The sequence below is a fragment of the Vigna unguiculata genome, chromosome 7, assembly GCF_004118075.2.
Source record: "Vigna unguiculata cultivar IT97K-499-35 chromosome 7, ASM411807v1, whole genome shotgun sequence".
Classification (NCBI taxonomy): domain Eukaryota; kingdom Viridiplantae; phylum Streptophyta; class Magnoliopsida; order Fabales; family Fabaceae; genus Vigna; species Vigna unguiculata.
Window position 1 is genome coordinate 13,486,408 of NC_040285.1, and position 18,194 is coordinate 13,504,601.

General features: G+C 35.3%; 1 protein-coding gene across 1 annotated transcript; it reads right to left on the reverse strand.

The window, feature by feature from the left end:
• Positions 1 to 1,414: 1,414 nt before the first annotated feature.
• On the reverse strand, positions 1,415 to 6,242 carry LOC114190906 (GDSL esterase/lipase At4g28780). The gene is made up of 5 exons (XM_028079975.1): positions 5,983 to 6,242; positions 5,766 to 5,893; positions 5,323 to 5,565; positions 2,713 to 2,965; positions 1,415 to 1,858 (listed from the first exon to the last, which is right to left on the reverse strand). The coding sequence occupies exons 1-5, from the start codon at positions 6,224 to 6,226 to the stop codon at positions 1,623 to 1,625; spliced, it is 1,104 nt and encodes a 367-aa protein (XP_027935776.1). The 5' UTR covers positions 6,227 to 6,242; the 3' UTR covers positions 1,415 to 1,622.
• Positions 6,243 to 18,194: the final 11,952 nt, after the last annotated feature.

The window sequence follows — 18,194 nt, forward strand, 5'->3', positions numbered from 1 at the left end:
TCGGCGCCGACCAACACTGGAGGCCTAGTTGGCGTCACCACAACATCCCCTCGTCGCCCACCACACGAAACAATCATCTTCTGCTCTGACACGCGACCGAATCGCCTTCGTTGAATCTCCGACTCGCCGCCGGCCCCTTCCTTCTCCTGTTTCTTTTTCTTTTTTTTTGTGTTAGATAGTTATTTGTCTATAAAAAATTTTCTCAGCTTGTCAAGTGTTTGGTGTTTGTTCTCAATGTTTGTTTTGACACTGGTTCGAGCCACCAAGGTTTGTTTCTGTCTCAAATGAGTTCAAACATTCACTCTTAGTTTCAGTAATTCGTTCTACTTCTTAAATTTCAGGGCTTTTGTATCTCGTTCTGCTGGCGTGCTTTGCAAAGCCACTGCTGCTTGGGTCCTGTTTGAGTTGCTTGAGTATCACTTTCTTACTCTGGTATGCCACATTTTGATACTGTTGCTCACAGTTCTGTTCTTATGGCCCAATGCCTATACTTTTATTCACAAGTGAGCTGTTAAAATATGTATTGCAGATCTCCACCTCGCATTCCAGAAGTTCATGAGTATGCATGGTGAAAATTGGTGGCCATGTGTTCAAAAGCTTGCGAAAATTTGAATTAAAAAAAAATATTTATCACCTATGGCCTCGGTTCTAACTGACCTGAGGCAGAAAGCTGTGTATATGGCACCGGTTTCAAAACAACCGAGGCATAAAACTGGGTCTATGGCTTCGGGTGATAACCGAGGCCAAAAGGTACCTTTTGGCCTCGCTCCAATATGCCTCGATTCCAGACCCGAGGCAAAATATGAAAAATAACCGGGGCAGAAAGCCTTTACTACACTGGTGTCTATAGTAATCTTAATTTTCTCTCAAGAAATTCTTCAAAAATACAAAGAAGAGAAAATTAAACCTTTGAATATTGCTACAAATGACTTTTTATTGGATGACAATGGAATTCTTGATATTACTAGCTTATTCCTTGATGAACCAAAATTAAAAGTTGTATTTTTCAATAAAGATGAACAAATATAAGTCTCAATCATTGTGATTTTTTTTTATATAAATATTTCTCTAATTTTTTAATATATATCATCTCTTCTTAAAGACTACTGTGTTAAAATAGTTGAAATTAGATATAAAATTATTTTTTTATGTAGAATATACATGAAAGATAATATTAATAATGAAGAATCATTAGAAAATTATGGGCTAAATTTACTGATAATATTATAACTAACTATGTATATAATGATATCTTAATAATTCGTAACACATTATGTATAACAAGTGAAGTGGGAATAAAACAAAACGTAAAATTAGAAAAAAGTTACTGAAAAAAGTAGTAACATAAATAATGTGTGATGGATAACTATGAACTTGACTGAACCAATTTTATAAAACTTGCTATTCATGAAAGCATAAATTCTTGAAAATTTAGTCGTAGATTTTAAAAATAACTTACATTGAAAACCTCATTCATTCCACTAACTCTAGAAGTGATGTTGCATTGCAAATACACCAAAATAGAAAACACAAATAGCACACTACAGGCACATTCAATAGAATTATAATGATAATGAAGCTTTTGCCTCACTTGGTGACAGTGGATGAAATAAGTAAATTAATTAATAGAGGTTGGAGTCGATGGCCATGATGGTTGTAAGGTTCATTGGAGTCATAATGTCAGAAGTTCCGCTGAAGATATCTCTCACAATGAAACCTAGAGCACGTTCAGATGGGTGATAAGGATCCCAAAATGCATACGTGTCACGATTTGGACACAAGTTTGACGCTACAGTGCACAATCCTATCCCATTGAAACGACCTTGACCGCAACACGCTATCTTTGATGTAACAAAACCTGCTCTCACACCAACAATTAAAAATCAGGATACATGGATTATATCTAATTCAAAATACAAACGTATTGAATATAAATACTAAAAAAAGTTATATTTCAAAAATTGTATAATTTAACATCAATATGGTAAGTGTTATTATTATCTAAAAAATTGTATGTATTTTATTATTAAATATGTTACATATTGCATAAAACTCTAAATTTAATTAAAAAACATCTCCTCCCACTACGTTCCTATAGAACTGTGTATAAGTTTTCTTGGTAAAAATATCTTAATGAAAACTTTGACTGTCTAAAATTTATTACATTGGAGGCAATTTTAAAGGGAAAAAAATAGTAAATACAATTTTATAAGTATTTTTTCATTTTTTTAAATTAAAAGGATTAAATATATTTTAGGTTTTTAAACTTGGATATCAAATTAAAATATGTTTTTTGTTTCACATTTTAATATGTTTAATTTAAATGTCAATATAAAATATTTCTTTAACATATTCAAAGAATATAAGATAGTTGGATTAAAAATATTATATTTATTTTGAAAATTTAAGACCAAGTTAAAATATAAACCAATTTTAATTTCCCAGTTTAAAGAGCCTAAATTAAAAAAAATAAAAAATAGTTTTATATGAGTAATAAATGGGCCTTTAATAAAATCTATCGTTTATTATTGAATTTAAACTCCAAACGAATAAAAGTGCACTTAAAGAAATTATGTATAACTTTAATAACTTTATTGTTTTTAATTTGAAGTGGTAGAAGTGATTTAAAGTGGGTGGAAGAGTTAGAAAAGTAATAGGAGTATTTAGTGATAAAAAAATAAAAGTGAAAATAAGGAGTAGATGTTGAGAGACCAAATCTTTGAGGGTTGGTGATGAAGTTCATGTTCATTTGGAAGGCATTGACAGCAACGAAAACGTCAGAGCCAAGTTGAGAGTTGAGATCTCTGGTCATTTGAACCAACAGTGGGTTGAAAATTTGAACAGCTTGTTGTAACTCAGCTACACACTCTCCGTTCCTACTTCTGGTAGCAAGCTGAGCAGGAACACAACCCAATGGACCAGTTCCAGTCACAAGCACCCTTCTACCTCCCAACTCATACAACCTCTGCATTATCATAAATAAATGTACCCATAAAATTAAATCACCCCTTTCGTTGCAAAAATTGGACGAGTCTTAATCAATAGGTTGTGCCCAGGAAAAACAAATGATTAAATAAGAAAAAAGTTTAAATAAAACTAATAACACACATTTTCTTATGAAGCAGCCCGGCAACTCTCAGCTATATGACTTTATTTATTATTTTCTAACTACTCTATTTATTATGTTTTTAGTCACTTACAACTACGTATGTGTTGAAATATTGTTGGTTTCCGAGTTACAATACATACCTAACAAAATTTCAACACTGACACTTTTATAAATCATTAAAAGAATAATAAATATTTAAAATACTTATATATATATATATATATATATATATATATATATATATATATATATATATATGAATATTACTGGGATGTTTGACAAAAATTAGTGGTTTGTATGGGAGAATGTTAGAAGCATCATTCTTTTCTAAATTGATTGATAATCGGATAAATGAATTAAGTGGGATAATGTTGACAATTTATCAATTTGAGATATTCAAATTAATTCAATTATTTACATAAATATGATCTATTTAATTAATCAATTTTTAGAATTGTTGTATGAATTATGATACTGAAATCTCACAAATTTTGCAACAATTTATTATAACAATTATTTTTGTAATAAATTTTTCTTATAAATTTCACATGTGTTTTATAATTTGAGTTATCAAATCTGCTCCATTATACCATACACTATATATGTAGAGTTTAGAAGAATGAGAGTTTGAAGATGAAAATCACATTAAACGATTATTGTGATGGTGACGATGGTACAAGGTTAATCCTTATTTTTTTTCCACGGTAGTTTTACGTAAAATAGAAGAGAACAAATTGATTTAAATTAAAAATTATATATTTTATTTCTTTTTAACTGTCTTCTTTCTTAAAATGTCTAGAAAAAAAAAAGGTATCTAGACCGGATTCGTAAGTTCAACAACTTTACATTACTAGTATGTTTTATGTCATGAGGATTTGACTTGCGATTTACAAATATTTCAACTAACTCATTCAATAATTAAAAGTATAAATTTTACCAAAAAAATAAATATATAAAACTATTACAAAAGCATAATTCTATAAAAACTCAACCTAAAACTGTGGAGGTTAATAAGACAAGTATGGTACAAATAGTAATTTCTTCACTTTCTTCACACCTTACCGCTCGATAAATATTTATCTTATACTCATTTTTATATTTGTGCAGGTATTTATTATGTGTGTACTCGTATATTCTTTTAATATCTACGGATACATACGAGTATTTACAATTTTTAAAAAATATTTAACAACATATTTTAACTATAAATTCAAATAAAATATAACACATCACATTCATAAAATTTAAACAAAGTTCAAATAACCTATTTAAATAGAGTTGAATGACAGTTTACAAAACAATATAAATTTGTTTAAACCAATTGATAAAAAATAATTCATTCAAAATTAATATATTAATATTTAATTACGTTTTTTAAATTTAAATTAGATTATAGCAGATATTGGTATCCACATATACAGATAATATGATATCCATATTTGTTCTATTAACATGTAGGTATAAAATACCTTATCTATTATATGTGAATATCCATTTATAATATTTATATAAAATATTCATTTTTTATTAGTTAGGAATTTTGTTCACTAATATTCGTGGGTACCAATTTTTTTATACATGTATTTAGTTTTTGTAGCTGAGAAAGAAGCTCTACTTAAAGAGAACTATGCGAAAGAAAATCTCTATAAACGATCGCTTTCTTCTCCACGCTGCTTCACAGTCATCTCTGATCCCCTTTTAGTTTCTTTAAATATTATACGGAAAATAATAATTTTTACTATATTTCCAACAAAATTATTTTTAATGGAAAGTGAGAACCTAACTTATCTGAATTAATAAAATTTCACTCGCATTAGTTTTAGTATTTAGCTTTGTAAATAATTAAAACTTATAGGTAAAATACTAAGTTACTTTTTTTTTTCAAAAGATATATAATATTTATGATTAACCAAACAAATTTTAATAATTTCTGGAGATTATGATTTATAATATAAAAAAATCACACATAAAATGTCTTATAAACATAACATAAGTTTAATGTCCTAATTTTTATTCATTAGTAGAAATACTATATGATTATCATCTATGTTTAAAAATTTACTCTATGTATTTCTTTCTTTCCCCCCAAACCTCAAGCAGTTATTATCCCCATCACATGAATTGGTGCAGTTCAATTAATACAGTAACTGAAATATAGGAGACAAGACAGGTAGAAAGTGAAAGGAAAAGAAGACAGTGGAGAGTGCGTATACCATAAGAATTTTTCGATACTCAGAGATTAGGTATCGGCAGTACTGAGGGACAGTGAATTGGCGAGACCTGGCTGACACAGGAGTCAGAAAATAGTTGTTAACGAAGTCGTTGCCGCCAAGCGTCATCAGCACCAGCGCTCCATTCACCACGCGCTGCGCCTGCGCCGCCCCCACCTCCGCACTCAACCGCCCCTGGTACTGCTGGAATAGCGCAAACTGCTGAAACATTCTCAATATCCCCACCTGCACCGTCTCACGCACCTCAATTAATTCTCAATTATGCTTCTAAGCACTAACAATTAATACTTAATTTCGAATTTAACGTGAAGACTCCAATGAACTGCGAATGCCGTGGTTAGGTTAGGGTTAATTTAACTGCATTGATCAATTGACTACTACATGAATGTATAGACCAAGACCGAGAAAAAGAGAAGTGGAATTACGAATTGAAAACCGGTGTCGTTAAGGATTCCTATCCCTGCGGAAGCGAAATTAGCCCCAATCAAGAGCCTCTGTCCGGTTAATTGAGGGCTCAAGTATGGTAACGTTGGTTCGGATCCTATATGCTGGCCTGTGTGTAACAATGTTGGAATTAGTAACTCCATAGAATAACAAATATACATGAAGATGGCGGAATGTGTTATGGAAAGTGAATAGTACTGATTAGGTCGGGGAGGTTGAAGCCGTTGGAGAAGCGACCGGTGGGGCGGTGGGTGGGGTAGTCGATGCCGTAGGGAGGAGAGTCGGCGCGTGCGGTGGTTGGGAGGTAATTGTTGTTGCCACTGTCAACTAGTGAGTCTCCGAAGACGAGGAAAGTGCGAGCACCTTCTGCTGTGTTGGTGGTCGTGAACAGCGTCAGCACCGCGAGGATTAGGGTGATGAAGATGGTTGTGGAAGTTGACATGATTTTGAATGGGTTGTGGGTGATGGTGCATTCGAGGACTGGGGGAGCTGCTCTTATATAAGCCTCTCGTGCCAAGCTGTACTCCGTTATTGCATGAGTGTCGAAATTAAGCAGAGTAAACAGCTAGATTTTAATTATTTCTATTTTTTGGTTTAATATAATGTTTAATTAAAGAGAATATATGTTTTCCTCTCTCTACTTCCAACAACATTCATTAAAAATGCCTTCTAACTTCAAAAAACAAAAAGTTATATACGTGTGTGTATAAGTATATCACAGAATATAAAATAAGGAATTTTTTTTTTATATATTTTCTTACAATTTTTATCTCTATGACCGTTTCTTTATATAATTTTTGTAATGTTTTTACTCTTTTAAACCCTACCAACTTTATTTTTTTTTAATTTTATTATACAAAAGAAACTATCATTAACAAATTCATAAAAATTATTTATTTTATAACTCTCTTTTATAACTTTAAATATTTATTTTCATTTTAATGATTCTTATAATAATTAATTTTCAATTATAGTTTATTGTATATTATTCAAAGAAGAAACTAGAGAGTGTAACACCGCATTTAATTAATAGCGTAATTAACAAAGTGTCACATTAGAATAATATCGTAGCGTAGTCCTGGAGTTTAAACTCACTCCTTACAACGTAGGGCGCACCAAGGTGCCACAGAAAACCAGTCATAAAGTTAAAGGAAACATAAAGAGGTCACAAGTCAACGAAAATACATGGGCCGTGGCCCTAAGAAAAGCCCACAAAAGTACAACATCAGCTCCAGCTCAGATGGACTATGCAGTGGAGTCACCGTTCCCCTGTTGACCGCGAGAACCTCTCGCTTCTGCTCACATCAATAATTTGATGATCATTGCAAAAGAGAAGAACCACACACAAAACAATCAAACAAGCAAAGGGTAAGCTAGAACCAAAATCATTTCATCAATTAAATCAGATACATATTCACAATCCACAATACATACATCACACAAGCATGTCATGACTCCCCAAGCAATACACTACGACTCGACTCGACTTATCCGGATACATATAACCTGGTCGGATTCAGCGGATGCTTGCACTTATGGTGAATACCTCTGCTCACCCCCGAGGTATGTGTTACAAGTGTTATAATGAATCAATTTTCCCTCACCACAAGGTTAGCCCTTAATGAATTTCGGGCCTCCTGCTACTCTCACCACAGGAGTTAGTCCGCTCTAGGTGAGACTAACTGACTCCTTAGAGTGTCAGGATGCAACCTTACCTTGAATCCTTACCTAGTTATACAGATGGGGCACCACCATAGACACCCAATAACAGGGGCCATGGGATTACGTCCCGACCACTGAAGCACGACCCTGGGAATCTCACCTAGAGATCCCCAAGGACTTACGCACTGACACGAACCAAACTTTCTTAATCAATCAAACAGATTCGGCATGCATACACACAATTTATATACATATACATAAAATTTCTCGTAATCCACCTCTTTCGTATTCCCAACCAAACCATGCCAACTCATTATTCTCGATCCTAGAATATGGAGCTCTGTCTCATGCCATTACCATGCCACATAGATACCAACCCTTTCATGTCTCATGTCGAACTCATACCAAACTCATCATTTCAATTTCATGAATCATCTCATACAATTATCATGTTCACATCATGTTAAAACTCACAAATCACAACTCATACACCACCTCATTCATACAAGCCATTCAGTTCATAAACTTAAAGGTAATACTCATACAAGCATGTTGTCCACTTTTGAAATCAAGAAAACATCAAGACTAACCCCTTTCTCGCCCAGCATCTCGCTCAAGCATAAAGGTCTCGCCCAGGCAAGGAGGACCCTCGCTCAGGCGAGCTCCCTTCGCCTAGGCGAGAGCTCGACCTCCAGCATGAGAACCCTACGCGCGTGATCGCTTAGGCGAGACCCTCCTCGCCTAAGCGAGACGTTTGCTCACCCAAAAAAGTACAGTGGGTCGCCTGGGCGACCCTTCGTGAAGAAAGACTTAGGCGAGTCCCTGTAAATCTCGCCTAGACGAGGCAGGCTCGCCTGGGCGAGTTCATCAGACTCCGCCACTATTCTTCATTGCCATCAACATAGTTTCACACCCAAACAGCAATACAACTCACACCATACACTCACAATCACATATAAGCATGAAAATCACAGAACATCATCAAAACAACCATCATTGTACCAAACAATAGGGTTCTAGCTTCCCTTACCTGGAAGTAGCTAGAAGGTGCCTCGACTCTAACTAACGGAGCACGGCAGCTCAAGTCGGGGACTTGCGAGCTGAACAAGACAGTGAAACAGAGGTAGGAACTAAGCTCACGGTGAAACCCTACTGTATAAACGGACATATGCTCATGGAGAAGAAGTGTGAGTTGAGTGATAACTTACGTGGAGTAAGAAGGGGTTGAACGAGCTTGGAGGTAACTAAGGTCTAAACCCTAGCGGAAGGATGCGACTAGTCGAAGGGAGAGGGATGCCGTTTTCTGTAAAGTGGAAGAAGTGAGACGTTAGGGCAGACTTAGGGGTCTGGTTTCCCTTTCTGGGCCAACCCTAAGGCCCAATAGTCAAGGTAGCCCTAAGAAAAGGGGGCAGAATGAAAGTGGGCCTTATAGAGAGAAAAATCTAAGCACATATATAAATAGTATATATGAAAATCTAAACTAAATTAATTAATGATTGGATAAGAATCCATTTATTCACGATTAAATAACTGGGTTGGAAATTTTAACATAGATGAAAGTTTTAATTTTAGGGTTTCATTAGGGTTTTAATTTTCCTTTTAACAGGATTCTTTGCATGTGATATGATAAATCGATCGAGTTGGTTCTGACTGAAATTCAGTTAATCCGGGATCCAACTGAAATTCAATTGAGCTGAATCTTGCAAAAAATTCGATCCATTTGGTCCCTTTTGAAATTTGGTTGAGCGGGCCCTAGGCAAAGGTTGATCAAGTTGACCACGTGCAAATGTCAGTCGAGTCAACCTTGGTAGAAGATTAAGTTGAGTCAACTAGGATCTAAGGTTGAGCATAATCAATCTAAACTAAAGAGTTAGGTTGAACTGGCCTAAGCCCAAAGGCCAAGCCGGGTCAATTCAACTCAAATCTAATAGACCTAATAGTTAGGTATATTAAATTGATTTGATTAAATTTAATCTTACCAACAAAGTGGATTCAATCTAGTTTTAATCCAATTTAAATTGGATCGAAAAAAAAAATTCAAATAAGTTTATCTAACTAAATTTGGATTATAGATCAAATCCATTTTATTGAATCTAGATTGAATCTAAATTGAATATTGAAAACTTCAATCCATATCCACCTTTAGTCATAAGGTCCATTTCAAAACTTTCTCATTCTTTCTACTACATCAAACTTCTCCCTAAATTCATCTAATCATAATAGCTGAAATACTTTTCTTTTAAATTTGTTGTTCTTTTGAATAGCTAGAATTGTCAAATTGATTTATGCTATGTTTGTAATATGCATGTCCGTTTATGCATTTTTAACTTGTTAATAATTGTGAAATGGTTTATTTTGGTTTTGCAATAAATTCTAGAAAATTATGTAGAATTTCATATTTGCATAATTTGTTGCCCAACAAATTGTATTTCACTTAACAATTGTATTTTGCTCAACAAAGGAGCTGTGTTTTACTTTGTATTTATTTTATTTAATTATCCAAACTGAAGATGTTTTATGTGGACATGTACGCAGATGATTTTATTGAGATTAAATTAGTAGATCTTATTTATATATATATATATATATATATATTTAATTTCATTTCGTGAATAACGTTACTGAAATTTATTAAGCAATGTGTTAATGGTCATAATGATTTTTACTTGATTGAAATTGTAAAAAGAAAACTAATTTAAACAATGGCAAATGTTAAACTCCTAATGAAAGAATATCGAAACATAATTTTGAGTATAATTTGACCAAATTATCAATTCCAATCCGATTCAAAGAGATTAATGGTGTACTTGTTGTTTCAGAGTTGGTCAATAGGAACGCGCTTTTTGAAGAAAAATTCAGTATAATAAAACCAATCACAATTGGGTGGTGGAAGGGAAACTTAATTTCTACTTTCCCAAGACCTAGTGTTCACACCAAGCAAATAACAAGTCAATTGTTTTTTTCTTTTGTTTATTTTAGTTAAACTATGCATGTGTTGTGTTCACTTACTTCTTGTGTTGTACTCACTCGCATTGATTTATTGTGAAAAGAGAATAGTGATGCATGATTTGAAGAAGAAACACACATTCACTTTGTGATATTTAAGAGCGAGAGGAGAGGAATAGCGGGATTGTCTGATTTTTTCATCTTTTCTCTAATGTGCTTATTTGAGGGTGATTGATGGTAAAAGATCCTTATACCCTCAACATATTTCCATTTTTCTTCACGTGCATGTCTGTTTCTCATTTATTTTCATATGCTTCAACTAACCACTGCTTGAGATTCTTGAACAATACACACACACACACCAGTAAAGATGCATGACATGAGAGTTTCCGCACGACTTTGTTTGAATTTGTTTGACCATGAGTGTAAGACCCGTAGAATTTAATTAATTAATTAATAAATGCGGGAGGGGAAATAATTATGACATTAAATTATGGTTGGTGTGACGTGGAAAAGTAATAGCTCAAGTGGTGGAGAGTACTTGATTTGTGTGAGAACTCGGGTTCGAGTCTTATGTATGCTAACTTTTGTGTTATTGTTTTATTATTTTAAATCTATGTAATCATGTTATGGTATAATATGATAATTGAATTATGATTATTAGCATGAAATATGACTTGGTTAAATGGTTGATAATGACTTGGCAATTGCTTGGGTTATGGGTTCAAGCCTTGGAGAACTTACATTACACTTTATAATTTTTGGTATTTTGGCTTTAGCTTGAATATGGAAAGATGGAAGAAAACTCTAAGTGAGTGGGTAGCCAAGGGAGGCTGGAAAGGCAGCCGTGAGTAATGGGACATTACATCCATAATCAATGCCACTTTCGTTTTGGAATTTATCTCTTAGCTTTAGGTTCCTTTTAAAAGACAAAATCAGGTTAATAACTAAGGTTTTGGCAAGCTGGGAAAATATACCAGATAGAGAGAGCACGAAAAATATGAGAGTTGTGAGGTTTGAGTGGTAGTTGAAGTGCTGAATAGTGAGGAATCAAGGAAGGAGGGTGATCAAAGGAGAACTTCCCAAATTGTTCAAGTCTAAGCTAAAGGATCCAGGTTAGGGGAGTTTCGTGTTAAGTTGTGTAATTAGTATATTTATCTGATATATAATTATGCTGTGCATGAGTGTATTTTTGTTCACGTCATTTTTTTCTGGGTTTTTGGAATTTTCCAGAAACCGTCTGGCGGGAGATGAAGACCCATCAGGCGACTCATCTCTGTTAAGCCAATTTGTGGTCTCTGGGTAAGAACCGCCTGGCGGCAAGGTCCCGGCCGCCAGGCGATGCAAGGCTAAATCAATGTTCTGAGTTTCTTTTTGATGCACTGCCTGGCGGGGGGTGAATGACCGCCAGGCGACGTGAGTCAATTACATTCGTTTTTGGTATTTTGGGGTCGCTAGGGTGATTCTAATCAAATGAAAGTACTATCCCAGTTGTTGTGAGTGAAATGAGGTAAGGTCTTGTTCAAATTATGCGTGATTGAAAGGGGAAGTTATATGAATTTGCATGGATAGGAGTTAGGGTTTATGAGTTTGGGATGAAAGATTGGAATTATTGACATTGTGAATTGGGTTGCATGTTACGTGTGATATTGTACTAAGAACTGTTTGAGGTGCGAGAATTGATGAACTTGTTAAAATAAAGACGATGGAGAGTTTCTAGGTGCAGCAACGTTGGGAGTTTTCTAGAACTGCTATATGCCGCCTGGCGGTACCGAGACAGCCGCCAGGCACTATACCAAAAAATGGGGTTTTCGGATTTAGTGAAGAGGGAATTCGAGATGTTTATCTACCGTATATGAAGTAGAAGTTTAGTAGTTGGGAATATTATATTGGACGTATAGTTGTGAAAATGTGGTATCAATATTATGGAAGTGAAGGGTGATAGATAAGAGCGGAGTGACGTAGAGGTAATGTTGAAAAGGAAAGAATGATGGAGACGAACTATAAGAATTTTGATGTGAACAATGGCAGTGAGATTAATAGTAAAACCTCCGACTTTAAGTGTGTATGAATGAGCGAACAGAATAGATGAGAAGATACATACTCTTGTGAAAAGAAGATGGGAACCGAGTGTGGGGTGCCATAATGTGATTAGAGTTATGTTAAGTAGGAAGTTGCTAGGATCATCAAATTGTATTCACTAAAGAGAGGTAAGTCTACCCGTAATTTGCTAGCTGATCAATAAGTAAATAAGGAACTGTAGAATTTGAGGAAAACCAACAGTGTGTTGATACTGATACGTCGCCTGGCGACAAGCTACGTTTTGCCAAGCAAAAGCGTGATAACAGGGGGTATGTATTCTGAGGCGCCTGGCGGTAGGGGCCTTCCCGCCAGGCGGTTATGACGATAATACTGAATCATAGGCGCTGAGGCGCCTGGCGGTACGCGACACCCGCAGGCGGTCTAGGAGCTGGCAACGCCTGGTGGCACGTGTCCCCCGCCAGGCGATTTGTACTGCTGCAGCTTTGTGATTGTGTATTTGTGATCTACAAGGCATCTAGTGGTGCCTTAAAGGTGGGTTGCTGATGTTCCTTGAGTTGTGGCTCGGAACGTATCCCCTGAGTTGTGGCTCAGGATAGGGGTTAAGCATGTGGTATTCCTTGAGTTGTGGCTCAGAATGACATCTCTTGAGTTGTGGCTCGGGATGGCGGATGAACACGAGGAACCTTGGAGTTGTTGCTCGGGTTGGCGAGTGTTACCGGTGTGAGTGTGCTGGTTGTGGCCAGTACGGATGAGTTCAGATAGATTGCCCTCCTCAGTTGTTGGCTGACAAGTTTGGTAGTCTTGGGACGATATGGACTATGTTCGTATATGGGAACTCTAACTGGCGTTACGGGGTATGATCCGTAGCATGTATTCCCGCACGTGCTCTATCGGTTGTGGCCGATAGGTATGACAGCAAGTCACCTTGAAGTAATCCTTAGATGATGTAGAACACAAATGATCTGATTGGGGGTCAGATGCTAGGAATTAAACTATAGAATAATGTGGAAAATTCAAGTTATGTATGGTAATACGTGTGTATGTGAACATATACTTATCTGTAATATATATATGATATATCTGTTAAGCTCACCCTATCTGCGTGTGTTTGGCGATGATCGTGTACGCGGTACACGGGAGCAGATGTTGTTGATGCAGGTGGCTCAAGTGGAGCTTAGTCGCGGAGAGGGGTTCGACTTGGGGAATTTTATGTTTCTTTATTTTCTTTTGGAAACAATTGTAAACCCTGATGGGTAATTTTATAACATTGTTTCTTTAATTTTGGAACAGATGGATTATGAACTTTATTTGCTCATTTAATAAATTTTAAATTTTCCCGCGTTTTGGGAAAATGAGGTATTATTAAATGAGCTGTTATTTATTTCTTTCTTTTATTTATCTATAAATCCGTAATATCCTGACGGGATGTTACAATGAGCATGTTCAATGAGCCATAAATATTGCATTGAATATGAAACCAGTTGGTATAGGTGGTTGGTGGAGTGTACAAGTTGGGAGAGGTTCATTTTTTGTTGTGTTGGTGTAGACAGTAATGTGCGTTGGCTAGTTGAGTGCCTTTCAGGAGGTGAGTTATTGCTTCGTATGTATGGTGTATGGTTCACGGCTAACAACGTGTAGGTTATCATGTATGGTTAGGTTCCATGGTGAAGATGGAGGTTGGTGAGCTTTCATGGTCAAGATGGAGGTGCAAGAAGAACGAAGAAGCTGGATCTGGTTCCCTACCATCGTGCCACCAAGAAGAACAAAGAAGAAGTTGGAACCTATTAATGGATTTGGTTCTATTCACGAACAATAACTTGTATCTAGTTCCAATCTAATGTATCCAGTTCCACTACGAGAAGAAGAACAACTTGTATCTGGTTTCAATCTAGTGTATCTAGTTCCACTACGAGAAGAACAACAACTTGTATCTGGTTCCAATCCACTATATCCAATTCCGCTGCGAGAAGAAGAAGTTGGATTCGATTCTAGTCTCCATTGTATCCAATTCAAATATGATAAGAAGAAACTATATTTGATTCCAATTTACAGTGATTCGGTTCTATGCCACAAGAAGAACTTGGATATGATTCCATCATGATGGAATTGGGAATATTTTGCTTGCAACCGCTCCTCACCATGTTGTTTGTGCTGCAGGACATCTTATCATCGTGAGGAGGTCTTTGTTGATGCCATTCTCGGCGTTAAGGGCTCGTGGAGTACATCGTAGTAGGATAGGAGCTATTGGATGAGGTCATTTGTGCATGTGACATTCTAAGTGTACTCATGGAGCTCATTTAGTTGAGTTCGTGAGGTGGTGGTGTTGATGTCATGATTACTTGTCCACATGGTGGATCTGATTTCATGGTTTATGGAGGTGTTGGAGCTGACGTCCATCTGAACTCATGCAGGTCGTGGAACTTTTGTGGTGGTTCGTGGAGGTAGCCTCTTGCTTAATTAGTGTTGGTTTAATTTGTAGTTGTTTGTGAAGGTGATGCATCTTGGTGAAAGAGTGGTGTTAGAGATCATATTATCTGCCTCTGGTTTGTTGGTGCTTGATCTATGTTGGTGAGGTAACTATGTGTAGTTGGTGTCCCATAGGTTTTGTGTTATTATTTTTCCCACCCTACTGACTTGACTATTATAGCCTGAATGAGGTGTGTGATACTTGTTTGTTGCTTGAAATTAGAGGTGTTTTGTACTTTGTGCTTGTTTCGTGGTTCCCTTCTTTACAACATCGTTGTCTACAACTCTTCAAGAGGTAAGTGTTTTAATGTGAATTGAACTTTAACTAAATTTTGTTGTTTTTGAATGACAAAGTATGTATTATTTACACGATTGATTGAGTTGTATGAATGTGAAAAATAAAACTATTAATATAATTTTGGATTGTATTCTTTACAAAGCTTGACTAAGTTTTTTGCAAATGTAAATAAGTTTTTTAGTGATATAAAACGTTGTTAAAAGTATAATTGAATACCTTCACCTTTATGTAATATTGGTTATATTTTTTAAGGTCATTTAGTTGGAAGAAGAATTAGATATGTCATATTTGGATGTCGAATATCTAGTTGATGATGTTGTGGGTGTGGACTTTAATATAGTCACATACTTACACCACCAATTATAGTTAGACATAACACTAGTCGTAGTGACAATGTTATGCATTGTTGCACATGCGCTGAATATATATTCCAATTCAAGAAATAGTGTTAGGGAATTTGTGTCAGATAGAGACCGTCGTAGGGAACAATTGATATCTTATCTTGGGCATATTAATCGATGTCATGACATTATTCGAATGGGACCCAAGGCATTTAACTTATGTTAGTGGCTAAGGGCAATGGGTTAGTGAAGGATGCAATACGATCAATGTTGGAGGAATAAGTTGCTAAATTTTTACACATAATTGGTCATAATGTGAAGAATCGAAGTGTGGCATTTTTCTTCCATCGCTCTTGGTGCACTATTAGCAAACATTTTCACAATGTGTTGGATGCAATTTTAAGTTTGTAGTCTGATTTATTTTTTAATTCAACCCTCGAGGACGGTAATTCATCCATATTTGGTAAACAATACTCAATTTTTCCCATACTTTAAGATAATATAGTCACTATGTGTATTCTTATTTTTGCAAACCACACAAATGTTTAGCTCCTTTATTCACAATTGTCATGTATATTATATAGGATTGTTTAGGGGCGACTGATGAAACTTGTGTACGAGTAAGGGTCACAAGAAATGATGCTCCTAGGTTTGGAGGGAGAAAGGACTAGCCAACTCAAAATGTGTTTACTGCTTGTGATTTCAATATTAAATTTACATATGTTTTAGCTGGTTGGGAAGGGACAACATTTGATTCAAGAATTTTGAAAAATGCTCTTGTACGAGATGATCCCTTATTTATTCCCGAAGATTGGTGCATTATTTTATTATTTTATTTGTAGGTGGTGAGGCATTGATAAGTCCTATGTCGACAATATTATAGGAAAAATACTATCTTAGAGATGTTGGATTTATGTTGAAAAGAGTAGTAATGAATCCATATAAAGGTATCAGATGTCATCTTAAAGAGTTCACATGAAGAAGGCCATAAAATCCCCGCGAACTGTTTAACCACCATCATTCATCATTGAGAAATGTCATTGAAAGAACATTTGGTGTTTGAAAAAATATTCCCAATAATAGCAAGTGGAAGTGAACCTCATTATTGTTTAGATACCATGACAAACATAGTTTTAGGATGTTACATCCTTCACAACTTCCTATGCGGTGTGAACAATGATGACAAGTTAATTGACGAGGTTGATCGAGAATTGATGGAAGAATAGGACGGCACCACAGTTACTCAAGTACATGAAGATGATTATAGGCTTGGTTGTAATATTAGAGATCATATAGTAGATGAGATGTGTTGAGATTATGAAAACTCTTAGATTGATGTTATTAATTGTGCTATGTAACTATTTCATCGTTAATGAAAATGTTTGCTTTTGTGTATTAAATGATTTACTATAATGTCTTAAGTTTACTTTTCATTAGGTTTGACATGAACTCTAGAAAGGGAGTTGGCACGGGCTCTTCTGCCAGGCTCCGAGAGTTTACAGAAGAGATGGACGAACGACTTCTTAATGCGAGGATAAAAGAAAATCGTATTAAAAACATGGTTGATGGCATTTGGATAACCCAGACATATAGTAATATAGTAAACAATCTTCATCAATTGGGGTATGTTGGAGTAATGAAAAACAATGTCAAAATTAGGAAAAATGTTTTGAAAGAGAAGTGGAACAAGGTTCATGATTTGTTCAGTTCACTTAGTCAGTTTGCATGGAATGCAATATCCCTGCGATTCGAGGTCAATGATAAAGTTTGGGTCAACCTCATAAAGGTAAATAAGAGTGATTAATCATTGGGTGTTGTAAATACTTTTATTCTGATTCCATCCGTTGACTTATATTTCGAGTAAAGCCTAATGCGTGTAAATAGAGGGTTACTATTATTCACCAATACAATTTGATGGAGAACTTATGGGCGGTTGATCGAGCTACATGTGGTGGAGTGCGAACAACACACCAAGCATGACATTTGTGCCAACAACAATGTTTGGAGGTTAATCTAAGGCTTTGTTCACTTGGGTAGATGGGTTTGAGGGAGAGGGAGAGGATGGGTTTGAGTGAATTTGAGAGTGAAATGTATGTTGTTGTTTTTTTAAGGAATTTAGAAGTGATTATGAGTAAATTTAAATGTAAAATTTATGAGAGTTTGTGACTGATTTGATTGATGTGATAGATAACAAAAATGTTTTAATATATTTAAAAGAGAAATTACCATTTTGCCCTTTATGTGATAAATAATATAAATTAGTATTTGTATAAGTTTTAATCAATTTTTTATTTTTTTATTTAATACTACACTTTAAATAAATAATTTACAAAATTTAATAAAATAAATTAATTATTTTCATTGAAATAAATTTTACCAAGCATGGAGGCAGGAGTATGGATCAGATCCACAAAGAAGGGATCAATTCCACTTTCCCAATTGCTAGAAAAGGCAGTGAAGTCCAACAAAGAGGAAATTCGTTCCAAAGCTTGAGGGATCGGATCTGGACGTTTGGGATCGGTTCCAAGGTTCAAGGGATCCGTTCTAAGCTTCAAGATGCATGAAAAATGAATGGGATCGGTTACAGGCCACCATAGATCGATCCACTGCACTAAAATTTCTCACACAGTCGCCGCTGAAGCTTAACAACGTAG